This window comes from Leptidea sinapis, chromosome 42 (assembly GCF_905404315.1).
Source record: "Leptidea sinapis chromosome 42, ilLepSina1.1, whole genome shotgun sequence".
Classification (NCBI taxonomy): domain Eukaryota; kingdom Metazoa; phylum Arthropoda; class Insecta; order Lepidoptera; family Pieridae; genus Leptidea; species Leptidea sinapis.
Genome location: NC_066306.1, coordinates 1,239,341 through 1,261,736, shown reverse-complemented (window position 1 = coordinate 1,261,736; position 22,396 = coordinate 1,239,341). Strand labels below are relative to the sequence as shown.

Below are 22,396 nucleotides of genomic sequence, written 5' to 3'. Positions count from 1 at the left end.
TCTCACGCTGTCCCCACTGTCCGAGAAAGTGTTCTGTCATCTGTAGCTGTCCCTGTCAATGTCAAACAATATCAACTTAGAATTTAGATTGATTGATAAGAAATAAGCTATAAAAATCATGAATTAGATTTTAGAATTTTATGGACAATTATTGAACCAAATATGTAACATACTTATATTTTATAAAATTGTGCCTTTCGATAAATAGGGTAGTGTTCTTTTTTTGAGTCTGTCATAGCGGCAATGGCTGCAATATTAGGTGGTGGTCTAGGGGGACTTTCTACTGGATATTATTTGTTGAAAAATAATGTCTGTAACAATAATAATGTGAAACTGTTTTTATTAGAAGCTACAAACCAATGTGGAGGATGGGTTAAAACAATAAGAACTAAAGATTATTTATTTGAACAGGGACCTAGAACTATTCGTCCCAAAGGTATGCCAGGTCTTAATACTTTGAATATGATGCAGGATCTAGGCCTTAGTGAGCACATAGCTCCTATCAGATCAGATCATCCTGCCGCTAAAAATAGAATGATTTATGTTAATAATACTTTACACATGCTTCCATCAAGCTTCAGAGGTATCTTTCAGAGAAATGAACCATTCTCTAAACCACTTATTTATGCAGCATTCAATGACTGGAAACAGCCACAAAAAGAGATGAAAGATGATTCAATTTACAATTTTGTTGAGCGCAGATTTGGTAAAGAATTGGCAGATTATGCCATATCTCCCATGATATGTGGCATTTGTGCTGGAGATGCAAAAGAGATTTCAGTTAAATTTCTAATGAAAACTTTATTTGAACATGAACAAAATCATGGTGGAGTCATGAAAGGATTGATGAAGTCAATGTTTACAGGTAATTTAACTGAAGAGCTTGAACTCACAGAGTTAGCTAAATCTGCTAAAGAAGAGAAGTGGAGTGTCTACACTATAAAGGGTGGACTCGAGACATTCCCACTAACACTTAAGAATTATTTGACTGATAATAATGTGGCCATGCATTTTAACACTTCAGTTAAAGAAATAGAATTTATTGATTCCAGTGTGGTGAACTTAAAGAAAGATAATGGAGAAGTACTAACTGCAAACCACATATACTCAACAGTGCCTGCTCATGTATTAGCAAGATTGGTTGAAAAACAACACCCTAAACTGTCAACTTATTTAAATGAAATTCCATTTGTAACTGTTGGAATTGTTAATTTATATTTTGATACTGACAAATCTCTTATAACACCAGCATTTGGGTTCTTAGTACCACCAATAGAGAATAGGTCTATATTGGGTGTTGTGTTCGATTCTTGTTGCATTCCAGATCAAAAGGGTACTGTACTGACAGTTATGTTAGGCGGGAGATGGTTCCATGAAAAATTTGGAGAAAATCCAGCTGAAAGTAAGTTATTAGAGGTTGCTTTAAGAGAAATAAAAGCAATATTAAAAATAGATGAGAAACCGACTGCATACAATGTAAGTATCTTGAAGAGATGCATCCCGCAGTATGTGGTGGGTCATTATGACAGAGTTGATAGTATAAGAGAATACATTGAGAACAATAACTTGCCCATTTCACTGGTTGGCAGCAGTTATGATGGTGTTGGTGTTAATGATGTTATTTTTTCTGCCAAAACACAAGTTGGTGAAGTATGTACAACATGAAATGTGCCATTGTTAAGTAGGTATGACTGGCTGTGTTATGGTGATTGGAATATATTTGTGTTTTACACATCAATGTTTATTTGACATAAATTATAATATATATTTAAGGGCCATATGTTACTACTGTGATCTGTTTTAGTGTAATAAATTTTTTACATTGTTACATTATTAATCATAATACCCCACATAGAAAACAGTGTAAAATTATAATTATGTACAAAATATAAATAATTTACATTGCAGAAGTTTGGTTTAGCTAGGTTGATGTTTTCTCAGCATGATATCAAAGTGCCCAACTGAAAACACTGTTAAACTTCTGTGTGGTATTTTTAACAAAACCACTTTCACAAATTAAATTTGAAAACAAAACATCATGTGGCGGGTTGGTGTCCCACATCATTCATAAATTTTGTTTTCTAATTTTATTTGTGTAATAATTGAACCCAGTAGTGAGGGTTATCACTTAAAAAAATTGTTTAGATTTGCAAATATTGGGGTTAAGCAGGTTATCAACTGTAACATTGTTCAATACAACAGACCACTCAATGTTGGTAAAGTTTACTAGCTAACACAGTGTTTGGAAGTAAAGATGATATAAAGAAAATCCAGGTGACTGTGGTAGTGTTGTAAACTGATTCTGTGATCCAGTATATGTATATATAGATGAAGGGGTCTATTTTAGGGGGCTTCCTTATCTCCTTCAACTCGATTTCTATGCCCCTATTTCGCGTGAACACCCTGGGTTCAAGCCCAGTGCCAGCTGGTCAATTTCACACTTATTATTAGGTTTACTCACCATGTTTCTTTTACCATTTAAAGACCATGGAATAAACCATAGACTTACATTATACTAGTGTATAGACCTGACAGCCATGTAAAAGAATACATAATATACTAAGAAGCTAATGCCAAGTGTGGCTGACTGTTAACCTGTCGAAAAAATCGGTTATAATAACATATATTCGCTTACCTTTTCTGTCTTACTGGATCCCGTTACAGAGGTTCTTTCTTGCACGCTTTTTTTGTATATATATTGTAAGTATATAGAATAAACATACGCATTTCAGAAAAACAAAAACACATTGGTTTCTTCGTGGTGGGCAGGGATCAAACCGGTACCTCCCGGATTAGAGGCAATGACACTTACCTTTGAGCCACCGACACACTTCTATTAAGAAGTACTTATAATATGAACTAAGGGGTAGTTCATGTTACACTCTTTTATAATATGAGAAAGATGACGCCACCAGCTCAGCTGTTTTAGCGCCAAACCCTGCGCGGCCACTTGAGATGCTATAGCCACTTGTGTTTATATTAGCCGAGGTATCATTATGCGGTTTTTGCGGCTGCCTTGCGGTGGACACGGTAGCATAGGAACTAAATACACTTACCGTGCCCACTTGTACACGGGAGCACATGGGAGGACTTATAACAAAAATAAGAAACTTTAATTTAGTTTAAGCAACGTGATTATTTTATTAACCTACAAATAAATATTCCTTATATAAATTATTCCTTAAGCACAAAATATAACTATTATTTGATAAGGGACACAATAGGTCACATAAATATCTAAAAAAAAGCAATTAGGTCTAGATACTCTCACCAAAAATTAAGGTTACCTAAACATATTCAATACCTATGAAACATTAAATGTGAATGCCAAGAATCGATTACTGGTTCGAGGTTAGAAAATGATGATCTAACTAGAGATGAAACACATAGTAATTTGGCCAGATATTCGGCTCTTTATAGTGTAACGACTTCAGGAACTTCTTCAACACCAGTTGGCCAGTTGCTAAGTGAATGAAAGATGATGAAAGTAGATACAACTTCACATGTGAAGCTCAAGTCACTTTTTGGGATTTTTAGAATGAAGTGGCAAATGATAATATTGGTAGTGATCTTCGCGATCACAAAAAACACAATCCAATTGCTAAGGAAATTGACTTCTTAAAGACATCTCGAATCGATCGCCATAAGACTTATAGATTTGGTGGTCAGTTAATTTAAGTCAGTATCCGCATTGTCAAAGTTTCCTAGAATTTATCTTTCATCACCTGGCAGTATGTGCCTACAGCGAAAGGCTATTTTTAGAAGCTCGTCTTGTATACGAAGCCATTCGGAGTCGCATCTTGTCAAGAAATGCGGAAAATTTGGTATACATTCACCACTATTTGCCACTTGTTATTTTTGAGTAGGTACTAAACTAATTATCTAATAAATCAAACATTGTTACGGGCAATTATAAAAAAACGGTGTCCTTAACTTGTGTGGTATGATTTGCCCTGTGTAAACTAATGAGTAGTTTTTGAATTTTACAATCCGGTATCATGCCGGATAGCGCAAACAAGGCTGGATACCCGATATTTACCGGATAACTGTTTCATCTCTAGTTCTAACCCAATGTATTCATACAATTACTGGATTCATTTAGCGGCCTATTAGACTAACAACCTTAATTATTATTAAATATCAGCCAAATGAGCTCAATATTGGAGTTATTACATATATATAAGCAGAGAGCACCTTATTGTGTTAATCTAAAAACTTATATTAAACATCAGTTCACGTTAAGTACTACTTATGATAATTTATTATACGTAAAAGTTATTTTTATATTGAAGCGTAAACGTTAAAAAGCAGCATTACACTTAGCACGAGCGCCATATTTTTGTACTTCGTTGGAAAGTAAGCCTTCTCCCCTCACCCCGCGCGGCACCTCTCCTTGGCCTCTAGCTTTCAGTAGCGTCAGCATACTAGATTACATTTTTTACCGACATAAAAAAAATGTCGATAGTAAATCGGTCTGTTTGGTGGAAGAAACCAGCTCTGTGAGTAATGACATCATGCTGCGGGGTTGAGCAGATGAATTCATATAAGTAGAGATATAATGATAATCTATTTTTACTATGATTTGACTAAGATATGATAAATTCTAAAAATGCAAAATTAAAAAAAATACAATATTTTTTTAAATAAATAACATATTATACCATGTACCCATACGGTTAAGGCACACTGCTCATTTATTTCCATTATCAGTTCATCACAACAAGTTTCTACTGAGAAAAATTTCCTTGTTTGCCATGGGTTGCGCACATTACAATACGTTACATTTTATTACGTCGCATCTGCTACCCTCCGCATTCGGTCTTTGTTATAGCCTAAACACATGGTCGGGTTTGGTACCGCCATCGGACGGACCTGTGGGAGCCTCGCACCAATTGGTCCAGCGTCGTACTCGGTACGGTCCGGATGGTAATGGTTTTGTTCGATGGACAATGCGACATACCATCGAATATGGTCCGCTAAACGACCCCATCGGATTGGTTCAGCCGTTTCAAATCCGAGCATGTGTTTAGGCTATAAGTAATATTCGGAGCGATAATATGATCGTCTAAAGCGACTGCTGCGCCACTCGTGCGGCGTGCTCCGTTTAAGTTTTATAATGGTACCACGTTATCTTGAATATCGAGAGTATTTTAAAAATAGATTTTCAGTTGAGCGCGGTAAAGTAATAGTAGGCTATTCTTCGATGTTTTTAAAATATATTCTAAAATGATCGTAAAGATTCGATAGCCAACTAATATTTTTATTTCCTCAAAATAATTCCACTTTATGCTAAGAAAAACTGTTTAAAATTTCAACGCTAAATAGTCGCGCCAAAAAGGGAGCCGCCATCATCGTGAAGTTCTAATAACATAAACAAAGAAACGTCAAATGTGCAGTGCAATCCATAATGATTTTTATAAAAGTAGAAATGACTTTTCATAGTCCATTTCGTTGGTGTGTTCCTAATCAAAATATTGCTTATGCTATAGTGACGTCACAAAATGGTGATTGGCGTTTTCGGCCACGTGACATAAAGATAATAAAAGTATGATTTTCATTTTTAAAATATAAATAATCTTTATATTTTTATAACAAATTAGAATTGAATTCGTAATACTTATGGTAAAAACACTATAAATAACATAATTTCATAATTTAAATTAAATAAATGAAACTGGCATATTTCCTTGGATTAATTTGTCGCATAATATATCGGATAATTTGTTGTCTGTACATGAAATGAAATTTCAATACCTACCGTCGTCAGGTCACAGCGTTTCGCGTGGCTTGCGACGTCTTATTAACTGAGAAATAATTCTGTTTATTTTTATTTCATCCAATGAAAATGACTCAAAAGTAGCAATTATTAATTTTAATCTGTTTGTGCGACTGGTCCTGTTTAGACATCCACAGCTATACTGCACTGTGATGCCTTTCCATTATAAAAAAAAATGTAATGGATACGGATTACAGACATTCTGAATAATAGAATCAGAGCCGGTGAAATTCATACACGTTTAATAATACCTATGATTATATTCGATCTATTATGCCATCCATAAATTGTGTTATGCATGTTGTGGATTCCCCCCCGTTATAAACCTATGTCGTAATATATGGATGGCCCACGTAACAAATACTAAATATCAAATTACAAGGTTACTGAGACTCATGTCCGGACGAACCATCGGAGGCGGTTCATATTCGATAGTATGTCGCATTGACCATCGCACAAAATTATTATTATTACCGTCCGGGCCGTACCGAGTACGACACCAGACCAATTGGTGCGAGTCGCCCAACAGAAAGTCCGATGGTCCTGCCGTACCAAATCCGAGTATGTGTTTAGACTATAACATTTTAGTGCAACCATATTATAATGGGCGGGGCGTGTCATGAGGTATACATATTGATCCTCTCGTCACTTCTTACAATTAAAGGGATGGACACAATAAATTCGTGTTCAGGTATTGATCACCAAATTAATATAATGATTCTGGAATGTACTGCAGCTATTGTTGCAATTTTTTGTGACTTACCGCCAGTTGCAGAAACCATCTATAAAGTTAATGTTACATTACATATAATACCGTCAGTTTCTTTTTTCATTTTGACAGTCAAAGATAGTATGTGATATAACGAAACATTAACTTTAATTGTGTTTTCTGGAACTGGTGGATTACTGTTTAACTTCACAAAAAATCAATAAAGAACTTCATTGCAATAAAAAACTTTACAACTATGAGAGATCTTCAATAACCATATATTAAATACAATTAAGCAGTTGTTTACCATACATAAGGTATTATACATACATATCAATGCTGCTGAGAACCAGTCAGTCGAAGTTGTTATTGCTACGAGTAACCGGAAGCGCTAATCCCACATTTTAAATATAACGGGATTATTACTAATTTCAAGGATTACTGGGTGGTTGTCCAATATTTTAAAATCCACAAATGATTGTAGATGTCTCAATATTAGTGTAATACCTTAAACACATGGTCGCATTTGGTACGGTCGACAATTGGACGGTATTGGTAATAATAATAATTTAGTGCGATGGAAAATGCAACATACTATCGAATATGATTCGGTACTGGACCGAATGCGATGGTTCGGCCGGACCAAATCAGACAACGCGGCACGGGTAGGACTCGCGCGATGATGACAGCACTGCAATGTCCGCTTAACCTTGTTGAGACAGCGTCTGTGTGCGTGCGTTGTTTGGAACGTCTGTATGTAGCTTCAATACTACCTTAGCTGCTATATGTAGTGTGCTATAACTATGTACGAGGTATGTACACGGGCGGCAGTGTTCTACTCCGCGTATACTTGTCCGAGGTCGAGCAGCACGGTGACGTACAGCACGTGGTCTCGCACGAGCGGTGCGGCGCTGGCGGGCGGCACGGTGTTCCGGTACGAGTAGCGCAGTGCCAGCGGCAGACGAGCTCCCGGGCCCTCGACTGCACCCTCTGCTACCTGCACCTGCAGCCGCAGCGCCAGCTTGTTGGACTTGCGCCACAGTATCACGCTGCAAGTCACAAAAACATTTAAATAAAATTTGTTTATTTATATAACAAAAATCACCTAAAGAAAGTATTATAAGTTTTAGTGTTTTTGAAGCCGGTTGTTTTTTTGTTAATTTTTGATTTTTAGTGAATTTGAAGCACACTAACTAACAACTTGTCTAAATATGTAGATATACTAAATTTTTCAATGCAGCAATGAACGTAAGCGCTTAATTGAAGAGTTCCGTTACTTTGCCATGGATTCCGTTATCACAACCTTACCAAAATATCTTTGAAGTATATCCTTTCCAATAAAAAAAGAATCATCGAAATCGGTTCATCCACTTTGCTATACATATGTATAGCAAATTTAAGACTTATATTTTTCTCATGGATGCCATTGTCAGATCTGGACCAAATTACAATGGGACGCACCAGCTTAAATACCAACGAATTGAAAACCTCCTCCATTTTTGAAATAGATAACTACAACTAAGAGCAGGTGTCTCCCATTAAGCTTATCGCCTGTGTTAAGAGGCACCGTTCTTTTACCTTTATTTATGACAAAATACCATATATATAGGGTGTCTCAGTTTTAAAATACTATGTTACTTAAGAAGAGTTATTAGTTTTTGGCCATTCTTTCGATTGGCATCATAAGAGTAGGGGTGTTTTTTTTTAAATTTAAGTCGGTTCGATTCCCCGACGAGGCAAGTAATTCTTAGAAAATCTTTGACTCCATTCAAAGATTACTAACTTTTAAAAATAACATAAAGTCTTCTTTCAGTAAAATAGCCTATCTTCGATATTTAAGGTACTTTCCCTTCATGTCCCATAACTTTGGGACATCCTGTATATTTATAAAAGTTAACTGACGAAAAAGAAGAATGATTCAAAGAAGGGGGGTAGAAGGATATAAGGTCAGAAGTGTTCTGAGGTAAGTTCAAAAGAGAAATTTGTATTTTTATGTGTGTGTGTATGTATAGAACTTGTTATTTTTAATACCCCACTTCTGGGATTAATTGTATAAATTAAATTTGTAATCAAAATTAATGAACGATGCGGGACCCGATCCCGCGCCTCATACATTATAAGTACACTCGAACGGTTGGCTCAGTTAGTAAGAACGCCCGGACGGAACCTAAAAGGCGCTGATTCGAGTCCCACATCGTTCTTAAATGTTGGTTACAAATTTAATTTATATATTTATACATACAGGAAACATAATCTACAATAACGAGAGTAACCCTGAGTGTACTCACTCGTCTGAGTGCGTGTGTGCATCGTCGTCGTACTCGGCGGCGTCGTCCCGCTGAGCCAACGTGAGCGTGACGTCGGGTCGCGTCACGCTGAGCGGTGACGTCACGTCTACCTTACGTGACACGGCTTCCAGCCACGACATGTCCTGTGTGTTGAAGCAATAGGAACATTGTTGAACTGCATCAATACAATATTTTAACTACTATGTTTCTTATCTTAAATTAATCTTATTTATCCACTCTATTCTCTCTTTATGTTTTATTTTGAATGACAAAACGTAAAGAGGACGTTAGACGTTACGAAAAACGTTGTTTAAACGTTTATTGTGAGCAATTCCCGCACACTAACACAAAGTGTCATACAAATCGCGATTGTAAGACGTAGTCCTTGTCACGCACACTAAACTAATATTCATGGCCTGTTTTTATCGGTGCTCGAACAGCAAGAGACTATCTAAACGTATAAATTACCTATCTAAGTAAGGAATCTTGATTGAAGTCAAATTTTTGTGCAATTAACAATATTTTCTTTATGAAACTGCAGGATAAATTTAAGAAATCTTTGTATACAGGATGTAATAGTTAATTGTGACCAGGTGATTATTCCCAAACGATTTCAGATACCTAACAAAAAAACTTTAAACTGATATCGAAAGTACATTACATTATCCGTAAAATAACATCAATAACTTTTTTTTTAAATCAAACGAGAAGTATCCAAAGTTTTTATATTAAACACTCCCACACATACATTTAGAATGAGATTAGTTCAACGGTCATTGTATCGCACAAACAATAGTTACGGAATAATCGCCTGGTCACACTTAACGATTACATCTTGTATACAAAGCATTCTTAATTTAATCCTGTAGTTCCATAAAGATAAATTGTTAAGGCGACACTAAATGCCGGCGACCTTGATCGATATGAGTTCACGGCTCCTATGTAACAAAGCCAATATTTTCAAAATTCTTGGGTCGAAAATGTAACATTTTAACAGGCGCAAACTGCTTAATTGCTTACAATCCTCATTATTGATTACTAATCTGAATAAATGTACCTACATAAAAAAGTAAAATCTATAAGAACAACTTTTATGATAGTAGTATACTAAACAAATGCATGATGCCAAGAAAAAACATGTTTAACTGCAAAGAAAACTGGTAGTTCATAATAGCTCTGGAGTGGTAACTTTAACTAACAGCAAGCATTAGCAACCTACAAGTAAGACTTAAGGGTATGTGTAACAGGATAAAGTAGTGTTCATAGCTCCAAATCCTATATTTTCACCACAAAACTTGTCTAAAAACACCTTGTTTGCATGTTTTCTGTTTACCCTTCGCCTTAAGTGGTGCTTTGTGGTGCAAACAAATAGTTGTTGGATGTAAACGAATACGCAGACTTCGATATGAATTAATGAACTCTACCAAGTCAAGCATTATCGTTTTTCGGTTTGAAAGCGCCGTAGCTAATTTTACCCCGGTGGCTAAGGCGAATCTTAATGTACTATATCTTGTCTCTATGTCTTTCGAAATCAATAAGTTTTTTGATACTTGTTATAGTTGCGGAATATCGCGTGATCATACATAACAAATAAATCATGTACCATCTCACCTTTTCTAAACACAGCGACTTTTCCAAGGACTTCTCGATGGTCCTCCCTTCCTCCCGCTCCTGGTGTTCCGGTACCTCCGCAGGGTCCACCAGAGTGATCTGCATCTCGTGCGCCGTGGGGTTGCTTAGCTTCAGCAGTAGCGCACACGTGGCGCCCGGCTTGAGCGTCTCGCACGAGATTATCTTCACTTCTGGCACATGGTAACTGCATAATAGAGATATGGTTATGTTTCAGGGCACTAATTTTGCACACTGAGACGGTTCGATTGAAAGCATTAACGTACAACAAACAGCTAGACTCACAATCACTCTCGAAAATAGTCTGAAGGAAAACTCTGCTTATGCCTCTATTAGGCAGTGTTATCGTTCAGTTGTGCTTTGACCGCGCTTTGAATACAACGCCACGCAATTCAAAGAGTTCAGTGAAAATCTGTTTCTATAACAGCATATCCAGCCTTAAAAAGGGCGGAGTGTCGTATTTCAGACAAGTGCCCCTTTAAATTAACAAAATTGTGTAACTATCTTGACGTTCTTAATCATTATTCTAAATAAATTGCTAGAACAACATGTTCTTTCGCAGCATGATCAAATTTTAAATAAAATTTATTTGCATTATGCGTGTAGACTTACAAAACTTAGCAGTATTAACACTAAAGATTGCATTTAAAAAATCATACCAAAAAAAACAAAAGAAATTCATAACAATTGTTAAAAACGTTCGTGTGATTAAGCTAACTAATAGCAAAAATGTCTTTCTAAATGATATCAAATATCGGGAATGGAGCAATCGCCTCGCCAAGGTACTTAATCAACAAATTAGTTTGTAAAGCAATTTTATTAAAAAAAGGCCCGTTGAGTCTCTTGCACTTGTTCTTCTCAGGTGGTGGCGGTTCTCATATTTTGACGTTTAATAAGTGATTTTAAAATACTATTTTGAATAAAAATATTTTAGTTTGAAAAAAAAATGAATAAGGCCTAGGCCGCACTAGGGTCAAACGAGAGTACGAAAGTTTACCCCAGAAAATCATAGTTGACCGAAACAGAAAATACGAGCTGTATACGATACTTTTTTGCGACAGTTGTTAGTGCATGGATCCAATATTTGCAAAATTTTCTTTTTTTTCTGATACATACAGTATAAGAGCAATTGTACATTGAAAAAATCGCGGGTCGTTCGTGGTTTATAATCGTGGTGTGTGCGTCTTCGGCGGTTGACCGCTCTCGGAAAAAAACCGTAGTGCGGCCTAAGATACATAATAGCTTTAAGGGTAAATGTATACACTTTTATAATAAAGTCCAAGCCACTGTTCAGGCATTACCTATAAATAAATTTAAATGTTTTATAAAAAAAAATGGCTCTGTAATAAATCCTACAGTACTCGATAGCTGAATACCTAAGTAATCGGACAGCCTGGGACTAGATTATGATTTTTTATAGCAATAACAATGTCAGTACAATATTGTACATTTTACTAGCGCAAAAAAGAATGCTGGGAGAGGTTCTTGAGCCACTTCTTCTCTCACAGAGTGTCATTTGTTTCCTAATCGTCGGTAGTGTTAGAAATGACATCAATAAGAATTCTAAAGTAATAAATTTTGAGAAAAATAAATCCCTTTTATGCTTTTTTAGCCTTAGATCAGGGGCGTGCATGTTATATAGGCAATTAGGCAGTGTGAAAAGGGTTGCACTTAGGGGTAGATATATGTATATTGGTTTTATAGTAAAGATATTTATTTACTTAAGTTTCTAAACTAATCTATGACACTTGCTAGATAACCTACCTACCTCGTTGTAAACCTAAATAAATATAGAACTAGTGTTGAAGTTAATTTAGTTTAATTTGGTTCCGTTATTTTATAACAAAACTTCTTTTGAACTGCACCCACTCATAAATTTTTTTCCTTACGCTAGATACTATATACTTACGGTAAGCATTCTTTGCATACAAATAAAATTTGAAAAACAAAATTTTATGAACAATGCGGGACTCGAACCCACGACTAAAATCTAACATTACAAATTGTTGACATTTACAAGAGCGACATCTCAAGTCCATTTCCTAATATGCAAATATTGGGGTTGAGCAGGTTATCAACTGTAACGTAGATCCTGTTGATTATAGTTTCCCAACCTTATTTTGCCACTTTGAGAATATGTTTTTTTCTAGAGTATTTTCGTGTATTTTTTTGCCTTTTTACTATATTTTTTAATCTACCCAGTTGAGAAACTATGCTGTAGATGAAGCCACAACCTGAGAGTTGAACAAAGCATGCAAGATTTTATGACGATGCGTCACTCGAACGGTTAGCTCAGTTGGTTAGAGCTCCGGCACGGAACGCCGAAGTAAGGGTTATCACTTTAAAAACATAACAAATTCTTTGCATAGTTCAAAGCTCAACTACAACTAGTTAGATCTACAATGCCTACCTTGCAAGAAAACCAAGGCAAGGCCTTAGATGGACAACTTACTATGCCAGCAGTTCAATCTTGAACTTAATGGAGCTCGGGCTGTACTCGGGCTTGGTCAGGTTGTGGTCGCACAGCCGGCAGCGCTGACTCCTCTTGACGCTGAGCGGCCGAGCCAGAGGATACAGCCGCGCCACATCCGCCGGTTGCCACTCCGGCGCCGCCAGACGTTGGGGCATGGTGGTTACTGTCGCGGATACAGGTGTTATATTAGGCACGGACGAGTAAAAAAAGAAGGACTCCGTGTCACCTTACATAACAGTGAAGCACAAAAACAATCCGGTAAACGTGTAAATACATAGCCCCATGCACACACTTACACGAATACAAGCCGATCGGCCGCCATTATGAGATTTTCCATCTTCTGTGACAGATCAGTTAGCGTCGCAATAAAATATTTTAAAAATGCCGTCGTGCGTTGTGAAAAAGTGTAAAAACAATACTATAAAAGTATTTGTGGCCATATATGATTATTTAAGGGAGAAAAAATTGTGTACCTGGTATCCCCCGTAACCGCACACACTAGCATAAAGGTGCTTCACTTGTTAATATCACGGCGCGGAGTCCTTCTTTTGTAACTCGTCAGTGATATTAATCATATTATTGAATATATTAGTTTACGCATATTATGATACCGTACCTATTTCTGGATATTAGACAAAAATATTAGTGAGCCGATTAATATGTGTATCAATATTGATCTCCATAGTATGAAATATTATATACTTTCATTATTTTATTCACGTATGCCCATTACAGAAGTGGAACGTTGATTAAGTTTTCATCTTTAGTTTTGTTTGCTTGTGTGTATGTATCTCATAGTTGCAGTTGCATGCAGATTGCAGAAGCTCGCTCACTATTATTTGACTATTACTGAATAACATAGTATTATTCATATTACCTAAAATGTGATGCGATCTGTGTACCTGTGACGTCTGCCTATTACGAATATATTAGTCAACCCTAATGTCGCGGGTTACGTTACCACATCTCAATAACTTACTTAATAACAACACTTTTTAAAATATTATATTCAATAAAAGAGATTGCTCAAGTAGATAACCGGGGAGCCATAATACATCCACTCCCACTCAACAACAGGGAGGAGGCGATGGCTGAAAAAGCGGCCAAGTGCGGGTCGGACTCGACCATGAAGGGTTCCGTAGCAGCAAGTAAGACAAAATGAAAGTTCTTTAAATTATAATAATACTAGCTGACCCGACAGACGTTGTTCTGTAGATAATAAAAAAATACTTTTTTATAAGAATTTGCCAATTTTTCAAAACATCAATTATTTATTATTTGACGACCTGTATAGCCGAGTGGTTAGCGATCCTACCTACTAAGCTAGAGGTCCCGGGTTCGAATCCCGGTAGGTGCAAGCATTTATATGATGAATAAGGATGTTTGTTTCCGAGTCATGTATGTTTAAATGTATTTATGTACTTATATTTATATGTATGTTTATATGAATTGATGTATGTTTAAGTAAGCATATTGTATTAAATATATCATTGTCTTGTAACCCATAACCCATTACACAGGCTATATATAGCCTGTGTAATGGGTTACAAGACAATGATATACGCTTAACTTGGGGCAAGATAATTTGTGTGAAAAGTGTGTCAATATTATTATTATTATTATTTCGTAAAAAATGCTCCCTGTTGTTATAATGAAGTTGTTTCACAGCGGAACTGTCAAACCGTGCGTCACTAAATTTACAAAAAAATGACCATACAAAACAAATATTGAAAATAAAAAAAATTATGGGTCCCAAATCTAAATAAAAACTATCCTATCTCTCAAGTTGGACCAAACTGCACTCCATGAAGTAATCCCCATTTAAATCCGTTCATTAGTTTAGGAGTCCATCGCGGACAAACAACGTGTCACGTAATTTATATATATTAAGATTTGACTTGATTGAATGAAAGGTAAATTGCGGTATACGATTTTAGACGTATTAAAAAAAATACTAACAAGATCTCGTTCAAACCAATTTTCGATGGAAGTTTGCATGGTAATTAATGTAGGTACATCATATATATTTTTAGTTTTATCATTCTCTTATTTTATAAGTTACGCGAACCAAACATTTAGGTACTACGAAACCAAATCTAAATATTAAAGAAAACAGTTGAGATATTGAAAATTTCAAACAAGTTATCTATTTAGGAATAAATTTTTTATCACCGTTACGTGGTCGCAAGTAAGTATTTTTCAGCCTGGTATTGCTGGGCAAATGAGACTTAACATCTTATGACGTATCAAGGTGGCACTGCATTGTTATGTGCAGGGCATATGAATTACCATCAGCAGAACGTCCTGCTCGTCTCATCCCTCATTGTCCTAAAAAGAGGCACTAAGTAGGTGTCACCTCTTGCGCTAGCACGCGGCTACTAGATTACTTACAGGATGTTCCGAAATGATAATATGAATTTTTTTTTTATTTAGACGAATAATGTATTTTTATTTTAGAATTTACATTTTTATCATTACGGTTAATTAGCTCTATCCGCATGTTTTTTATGGCCAGATAAATAATAAGTGTAAAAGATGGGGATTTATGTATAAAATTAAAATACATACTGTATATACTAACCCCCTTATTCATAATAATCTGCTAACTTAAAGCATTGCTAATTCTCACTCTGTCTTCTTCTATTGACCTAAGTCAGAATGAGAAAAAGCACTCCTTAGCGGCTGTTTAAAGTTAGCGGACCATTATGAATAAGGGGGTATATAGCCAGCTAGGTCAAGCCAGACCAGAAGTGTTCATAACTTACTTAGATTCAGGTTAACTTCTCTAGTGTGGAAATCATCGGGCAGGCCTTCCACCTCAGCACTGGCCTGGCTGGGCACAAAGTTTGCTATGGCTGAGGATGGCGCACCCTCACTGGATGGCAGGCCAGCTATGTTTCGTGCCATTGCCATTGTTAGACCTGTTTTATCCTAACAAATAATATATATTTCAGTAAAAGCTTACATTGGCAATCAATCTTTTTAGTGAGTCCAATAGCGTCGCTTTTGGATGGATGGGAGGCATTGAAGCAGCTATGTCAGAAATTTTTACCATTAATTTTACTAGCGGGAGGCTCCTTTGCACAGGATGCCGGCTAGATTTTAGTTACCAAAAGTGCGCCTATTTCTGCCATGAAGCAGTAATGTGTAAACATTACTGTGTTTAGGTCTGAAGAGCGCGTTAGATAGTGAAATTACTGGGCAAATGAGACTTAACATCTTATGTCTTAAGGTGCTGCTCAGAAAATTTGGATTTTTCAAGAATCCTGAGCGGCACTGCATTGTAATGGGCAAGGCGTATCAATTACCATCAGCTGAACGTCCTGCTCGTCTATTCCCTTATTTTCATAAAAAAAAAGAAAGCCACCCATAGGGATGTACTTTCTTCACCATTCTATGTATGCAAAAACCATTCCATGAGGTGCAGGTATGTATCGTGAACCCACTTTTTTATGGAAAAGGAGGACAAACAAGCATACTGGTCACCTGGTGTTAAGTGATCACCCACATTATCTTGCAACACCAGAGGTATCACAGGAGGTTGCCGGCCTTTAAGGAAGGTGTACGCGCATTTTTCAAGGTACCCATGTCATATTGTCCCGGAAACACCGCACAAGGAAGCTCATTCAACAGCTTTGTAGTATGTTTGTAGGATGAAGTACCTCCGAATGGTCCAAAATTAGTCGGTACCAACACCAAGAAGCCCTGAATTAAATAGAAAATGGGTTTTACTTGCCATATTTATTAATTAAAGGTTCCTCTCCAGGGATATGTGTGGTTAGTATATCTTTAAGAATAGATGTGGGTTTGAACAATAAAGACTTTAATAATAATAATATAAGCAATAAACTGATATTCTGCAGTACCGTGAGAGTGATGTATTTCCCTCTGATAGCATACTTTTTCCTCTCCTTGTCGAGTTTCTCTTGCTTCTCCTGTTGCACCACAGCCTTATAGAAATCCAGAAGTTGGTTCACTCGGCTATTGAATGGATTCACTCTCTCTGGCCATCCACCTGTTGCTGAACAGAGTTAAAATTTTGCATTATTCCTTATTAAAAAAGTTCAAAGGGCGAGAACATTCTGTAAAAAGGTTACTCTACCAAACAAATTATACAAACAATATGCAATGTGTACTCAGCTAGGGCTCTATATCATAAAAATAAAAAAATCCACTGCATTGTCCATATGACAACAACATTAATCTTGAGAAATTGAAAAAGAACTAAAAGTGAGTATAATATAAAGCTGTTTCACTCACATGTATTGTTGTCATAAAATGTTCATTGTGACTTTTGTGTAGAAGATAGGCATAGAAGCTATAACCTGAGAGTTGAACAAGACATACAATATTTATCAACGATACGTCACTCGAACGGTTGGCTCAGTGGAAAGAGGGTTCGAGTCCCGCAACGTTCGTAAATTTTGTTTTCAAATTTAATTTGTGGTTGGTATCACTTTAAAAAATTAACAATTGTTTAGGTAGGAATAAGTTATTCCAAGTAAGGCTGCATTTAGTGCTCGACCGACGATCAGCGCTGACGTCGGTCAAGTGTAGCTATAACTATGAAAACATATGAACGCAGTCGAGCTCGTCGGTCTGCTGACGCCCTATTGCGATATAGTGCGTTCAATGCCATGCTGACCGAGGGACCGACCCTACGCGCGTGTGTAACATCGTCATCAAAAATCGTAAACAAAAATTCGTGTTCTAGAATGTTCGAATATACAAGGTGAAACTAAATGGGTATACTATGCTTTGAACCAGACATTCCTTAGGTCATCTCTAATGACTATGTGAAGTCAGAAATTAATTAGCATTATAATTTAATACTATAATATTTTTTAAAGTGCTAAGTTTTCGCAAAAAGTATGATTCCCTCAACCCTAATCAGCTGTTTTTTTGAACTCTCTTTGACCTTAAACAGATGAAAAACGTAGATGTGACATAATATCAGATAATAGTAAAATGCCTACGATTCATTGCAGCTGTGAAGCAATTTGTGTTCTCATTTTGCCATGAAGACAAAGTTATTTTGTATGTGCATTTGCTTTAGCTGACATTGAAAATACTTCTAAATTTGTATTTACTGTAGTTTTGTATTACCCAATAAAGATTTTTTTAATTCTAATCTTATTATGAAACTATGTTATGTTAGTATGTACTCTGATTTCCGCGAGTGTTACAAATTTAAATAAAACACGTTTAAAAGATAAAATCTAGTGTAATTGTAACTGTGTTTTTATATTTTGTGTTTTTTTAAATATGTTAGGTTGAAAAGATCGGCCTGTCTGCGTTAATACTCTTTGAATTGTGCTTTGAAACACGATATTTACTGCTCTGTGTGTGTGTAAATGTCTATTCTAAAGGCATATACACATACTTCAATGTAGAATTATTTGAAGTTTTCTTCAAGTTACATTGAAAATAATTCCAAATTTGTAATTGTAGATTATGGGTACCACAACGGCACCTTTTTCTGCCGTGAAGCAAAAATGTGTAAGCATTATTATGGTTTGGTCTGAATGGCACTGTAGCTGTTCTTATTACTGGGCAAATGAGTATTGACATTTTAATTCAAAAATGTTTTATCCAATAAAGATAATTCTATTAGACTCCTATTAAGAAATTGTTCTACACGGATTTTTTTTGTCAAATATGGATATCGACCGGGTTTTGTACCCGGCCTGGGTATGGAATGGGGCAGTTATTGAGTTTTTCGTAGGAAATTTCTCACTAGCAGCCCATAGTTCCGAAATGTAGATGCTCGCCCCGTATTACGTGGGAATTAAACATAGTGAAACGTGGGTGGAAAAAATACACCTCTAACCCTTCAGGAATACAGACGTGAAACTGTGTAATGTTATGTAATTTCTTATTTTGTTTATTTGTTTCAATAACAGGAAGTAAAAAATGAATGAATAATAACATAGACACAAGCCACATTTCATGTAGTGTGCATACTCCTTAATCATAGATTATTGTTCATGTTTAAGTCCAATAGTAGGTGATCTCATTCTGTTTATAAACAAAGGCCCCGCCTAAAACTGGCAGTCTCTTTAAATTTAGGGTTGTCTAAGAAAAGAAATTGAAAAATAATATTTTTATTTCGTAGGGAAGTCTTCTTCTTTTTTTTTATTTATTTATTAAAACTTAAACATCACCATACTATTGCATATGACCCAAATAACGTACCATTGAAGGGATGTTATACCCTTTCTGGTTCACGTTGTATTGTATAAATTTCTCCTTCAATTTGCCGCTCTATAATAATTTGGTAAACATATCATCCTCTCCGTATTTCATCCTGTAATCGTTTGCGTAAGTATTACGCACATATTAAAGAGATTTAAAATGGATTCATTTTTCTTTGCTATTGTACACATGCCATCAAGTTTGCTGTCAGTTAATCACTTAAAGCTACGCTCGATCGACGTCAGCGCTGACTGTCGGTCGAGCACTAAATGAAGCCTAAAAATTATTGGGCTACTTGTTGCATTCTGGCAAGTTATCACTCCTAATACTATCATTTCCTCATCATTTAAGTTATACCACATATTCTGCAATGCAGTTGTTACAACAGAAATATTTGCTCTCCTAGATAACAATGCCTACAAAAACGAATACTGTTCATAGTGTTCAAGGTTGCTTAACAATGATTAAAAAATTGTAGTTACCACGCCCAACCTACCCAGCCTCCTTACTGGTAGTAGTAACAATAGATATTTTTGTAATAAGGTATTACAATATGGTTACCTAACAATAGGCCAAGTCAGCTGAAAGTTATAATACTATTAATTCAATTATCAATATTCAATGGTTAAGCTGTGGGAATTATTAACAATTCACATCATTGTACCTAAACAATCACTTTAATTAGTTTAAACTATAAAATACTTATTGGTTTTTTCTCTTCGTTTTTAAGTATATAATTTTGCTGAATAATATGTATTTCACAGAATTTCTCCTAAACACCCAGACTTATTCTTCTGAAGTACTATATGTGTGTTAATTGAGGACAGGGCAACTTTAACCCTAGCTAGAGGCTTACTGCCTTTTGCACAAGTGGACTCAGTCACCTGGACTATCAACTAAATAGGAGGACACACATCACAGCTAAGCATAAAATGAAATTTATTTATCGTGTTGAATACAGTACACATTACAGATCTTAAATCTATTGTAGTAATCCTCAACACATTAAAAAAAATTGTCATTAATAACCATTTAAACGAGAGTCCAGAAAGTTGTTTCTGTGGTAAGTTTTTCAATTATAGCAGTAGTTGTTTGAATAATATTAAACACATTGCATAACTACTGTTTAAGTATAATATTGTTCTGAGACAGTGGCCATTAACCAGCCAAGAAAATGGATTTAATCAAATGACATATTTAAATAAATGATTATTAAATAAATAAAGACAAAATAAATATTGAAATACTCCAAATATCTCAACTCTGAATGGATTGTAAAAGCACCATGGTTCATTACCAACAACCAGTATGCCAAGTACTCTGATCGGAAGAAAGATATAACAATCAAAATAAAGTACTCACTTAGAAGTCTACCTGAACAAACTTGCACATGAATTACTTATCTCCAACTGACCAAAACAGCTTTAAAGATCATGAGTTTTTGAGGTCAAATAGGTTTCAGCATCCTAAACAAAACAGGGTGAAAGGGTACTTTAAAAATATGTTTCTGCTGTATTACAAATTAAGAAATTTTTTGATATGTTTAGTTTCTTTTTGTTTGTTTATGAATTGTTGAATATTTTGAATAGGCACAATACAATATATATCTATATTATGCTTCAATAGAACCGTAAGATTTTTTAAATATTATTTCACAATTGACTTAAAAGAGATTAAAAAAATTATAATAACTATTTATGCATTCAAACTGTTAATAACTTACCAACTGGCTGATCTGGTATTCCAACATCTCTAGATGTCCACCGGCAATTAAAACATAACAAATAGTACATTTTCTTGGACTGTTTATTCTCCACTTTGGCATCACCTGCTGCGGGATCCTGTCTCGGCTGGGCAACAGTTGCCCGAGTGGATAGTGTATGAAAACAGCTGGGGCAGTCAAAACAACTACCACATCTGTTCTTTTTTAGTCTAGCTTCTGATGATGGCATATTCTCTAAGCAGTTGGCACAATAATGAGAATCAACCTAAAATGTAAAAATGTACTTTATGGTGGTTTTTAGACATTCAATTAGTGATTTTCAATCCTATTTTGAGTAATTTGAATGAGTACTACATAATTACTTTAATAAGCTGGTATTTATGTATAGATACAATTAATCAAATATACATAACATTGGTATATACCAATGTGACACATATGTGTACAGTACCAATCTTTTAAATATAAGCAGACATATCAAATTAGAACTTTTCAAACATAGTGAGTTATTTATTTTAAATTCATTACAGCTGTAAGGTTTTGTGTTAAATTATTTCAAAATATTATGCTGCAACTTATTTAAATAAAAACACTACTATGATATGGTTTAAAGACACTGAAACTACTTGAATTACTAGTCAAATAGATCCCTGTAGCCAAGCTAAGAGAGACCTTTTATGTTTTTAGATCTGGTTAGTTGCACAATTTGATAGCTACATAGTGATTTAAGTCCGAGTTTACCTCATGAGAAATACAAAAACTGCACCGAATTTTCAAGCAATGACGACAAAAGTACAAATTTGTTATTGGTTTTTGTTGCCCACATGTACATATGTATTTAACATAATCTGGCTGAACTAGATAAGCCATGATGTAAATAATATACTGAAGAACTTAAACCTTCACCATAAAAAATTATATTAATTTTAAATTTGAGTTTTCCTAAATAACAAATTGAAGAATGGTGAGAACTGAGAAGTTTTGAATTTTTGAGTTTAGAGTTTAGACCATTTTTGACTTTGATGTTTGATTTGACAATGAGTGAATGTCAAAATTTTTCTTCAAAATGGTTAGGAGACCAATCCTTTGTAGCTTTGCTCAGTGTTTATAAAAGTAGAAACTATTGAAAAAATGTTTTATAGGTTTATATTTTATAATTCGTGGTTCTTAAAATGATTTCATACTCCCCCTTTTGATATATCTCTTAATGTAAATATTTTTTCTATTTATTTAGAGGATTAGATAATTTAGACGTTTAAATGATCTAATATAATTTGGCTGGACGCTCGATTGCCATTGTATCATTTAGATTTTTAGAAAGTCTTTAGCGTTGTAATACTTTACGATACAAAGGTTTTTTAACAATGTTTTTATCTATTTCAGAACATATTTGTTTTGTAGATTATCATTCTGAAAACATGTTGTAAAGCATATCCATCTCCCAACAAAATACATACGAGTACTTATTCAACTCAACCATGTAGTAGGCATAACAAGTTTGTGTTCGTTTCTGATTCAACATTATAATTTTCACACAAATGTCAGTTATATGTCTTATATTTTTAACTATATAATCATGTGGAATGCGAGTAAGGGAATCAAG

The 22,396-nt window shown here is 35.3% G+C and overlaps 2 protein-coding genes across 3 annotated transcripts; one reads left to right on the top strand and one right to left on the bottom strand.

Moving 5' to 3' along the window:
* The first annotated feature begins 86 nt into the window (after positions 1–86).
* Positions 87–1,910, top strand: LOC126976690 (protoporphyrinogen oxidase). Its single transcript, XM_050825190.1, has one exon. It carries the CDS (start codon positions 244–246, stop codon positions 1,663–1,665), a length of 1,422 nt encoding a protein of 473 aa, XP_050681147.1. The 5' UTR covers positions 87–243; the 3' UTR covers positions 1,666–1,910.
* A 4,828-nt stretch (positions 1,911–6,738) lies between these two features.
* Positions 6,739–21,770, bottom strand: LOC126976689 (dynactin subunit 4). 2 transcript variants are annotated; one of them, XM_050825188.1, is made up of 8 exons: positions 21,535–21,770; positions 20,794–21,058; positions 16,742–16,896; positions 15,641–15,806; positions 12,855–13,038; positions 10,385–10,589; positions 8,774–8,916; positions 6,739–7,534 (listed from the first exon to the last, which is right to left on the bottom strand). In XM_050825188.1, exons 1-8 carry the CDS (start codon positions 21,661–21,663, stop codon positions 7,321–7,323), a joined length of 1,461 nt encoding a protein of 486 aa, XP_050681145.1. In that variant the 5' UTR covers positions 21,664–21,770; the 3' UTR covers positions 6,739–7,320. The 2 variants fall into 2 exon arrangements, with proteins under 2 accessions (XP_050681145.1, XP_050681146.1); XM_050825189.1 differs by having other exon boundaries at positions 16,742–16,890.
* Positions 21,771–22,396: the final 626 nt, after the last annotated feature.